At 45.3% G+C, this 2,054-nt stretch overlaps 1 protein-coding gene across 1 annotated transcript in view; it reads left to right on the forward strand.

Annotated features, from left to right (window-relative positions):
• LOC106870580 (protein polybromo-1) overlaps positions 1-2,054 on the forward strand; it is a 142,866-nt gene that overhangs the window by 137,718 nt on the left and 3,094 nt on the right. Inside the window, exon 31 of the mRNA XM_052978118.1 lies at positions 647-878. Within this exon, the coding sequence (XP_052834078.1) occupies positions 647-878 (232 nt within the window). The remainder of the gene's footprint in view (positions 1-646; positions 879-2,054) is intronic.

Here is a 2,054-nt window from a genome sequence, read left to right on the forward strand (position 1 = left end):
GATTTCCATTTGGTGGAGAGAGAGTGTTGGGGATTAGAGTAATGAGGGCAGGAGAGATGAGCTACATGACAGGGGACAGTGGTATGATAGTTTTACTTGAGGGTGTTTTGGGGGAGGTGTGGTGATGCTACATGTGTAGTGATGGTAGTGTTAGTATGTGTGTGTGATGATGATGCTACATGTGTGTTAAGTGTGGTGGTGCCACGTGCAAGAGGGAAGGTTGATGTTGATACATGAGTGAATGGGGGAGCCTAACATTGTTACATGTGAAGAGGGTATGCTTTTGCTACATGTGGACAGAAAGCGTTGTGTTACAGTTTATGCTACATGTGGGAGGTGTAATAACATTACATGTACGTAGAAGAGTTGCTAGTTTGACTTGTGTGCTGTGGTCCAGATTAGTGCTACATGTGCGTGTGGGGGTGGAGTGGTGTCTAATTCTACATGTGTGAAAAGGGTGCTAGTTTGACATGTGTGAGAGAGCTGTGGTAAGTGCTACATGTATTGTTATGTTTCTCAAGAAACATGTAGTATTTTTGCTGCTTATTCTGAACTGAATGCAGGCTCCCTTCCCTCCTTCACTAAATAAATAAAGAAGCCTTTATCGTATGTGATGTTCTGCTATTGTTGTTGATGTTGTCGATTCAGGTATATCGAAGGTTTGAACTCCAACAGCCGGTGTGTGAGTGATTGGAACAAGACCCTGACCGCCACTCCAGAGACGGTCAGCACTCAGAGTGAGAAGCGACTGCCCACGCATTGGATGTCACACGGGAGCAACTACCACGGCTCCATCACTAATGCCCTCTGGGCCCTGAGGGACTTGATGCTCAAGGATACGCTCAACATCACCCGAACCTTGCCTTTTGACGACCTCTGTAAGTAACACATCTACATCCTCCTCTCACATTGTATATAAAACTCTGTGTGTGTGTGTGTGTGTGTCTATCATCTGTTTACCATCTGCTTTCCCATGCTGGCACATGTTAAATGCTGCAACAGGATATGATAGGTTGGAGGATTCCGTCTTGCTGTTGGCTTCTGGATGCTTTTCCTAACACCAGGCACACGGTGATACAATGTACTGGGTGCATGTTTTCATGGCACCAGCTCAGTAAGAGTTGTCTTGCCCTCAGCAAAATTAAAGAGTCTTCACAAACTATGCATTGTCTCTGTTCAGTCCAGCGATCACTTGTGGCAAATCATGCAGTGATTGTATATGCGTGTGTGTGTATACAGGGTGTTTTTTTCTTCAATGTCCTTCATGTGTGTTTTTCCCCCACATGTCTTCACAAGGTGCTGTTTGGACAATGGTTATGTTAGTCTTACTACCACGGTAAACAATTACTCTTGCAGCACAGCAGTTCCGCCTTGAGTAAATCATCATCATCATCATTGTTTAACGTCCGCTTTCCATGCTAGTATGGGTTGGACGATTTGACTGAGGACTGGTGCAACCGGATGGCTACACCAGGCTCCAATCTAATTTGGCAGAGGTTTAGAGGAATATTTAGGTAACCTGTCAAAACTGGCAACAGAAATGGCATGTTTCCCCACAAAATACAGCCTTATTCTTTTACTTGTACCAGTTATTTGACTGCAGCCATGCCATGCTGGAGCACCGCCTGAAAGGGTCTTCATCGAATAAATCAACCCTGGAACTTATTCCTTGTAAGCCCAGTACTTATTGTATTGGTTTCTTTTGCTGAACCGCTAAGTTACAGGGATGTAATAAACACAGCAACATCGGTTGTCAAGCAATGATGAGAGGACACACACACACACACACACACACACATACATACATACATACATCATCATCATCATCGTTGTTTAACGTCCGCTTTCCATGCTAGCATGGGTTGGACGATTTGACTGAGGACTGGTGAAACCGGATGGCAACACCAGGCTCCAGTCTGATTTGGCAGAGTTTCTACAGCTGGATGTCCTTCCTAACGCCAACCACTCAGAGAGTGTAGTGGGTGCTTTTACGTGTCACCCGCACGAAAACGGCCACGCTCGAAATGGTGTCTTTTATGTGCCACCCGCACAAG

Source organism: Octopus bimaculoides, chromosome 30, assembly GCF_001194135.2.
Source record: "Octopus bimaculoides isolate UCB-OBI-ISO-001 chromosome 30, ASM119413v2, whole genome shotgun sequence".
Taxonomy (NCBI): Eukaryota; Metazoa; Mollusca; class Cephalopoda; order Octopoda; family Octopodidae; genus Octopus; species Octopus bimaculoides.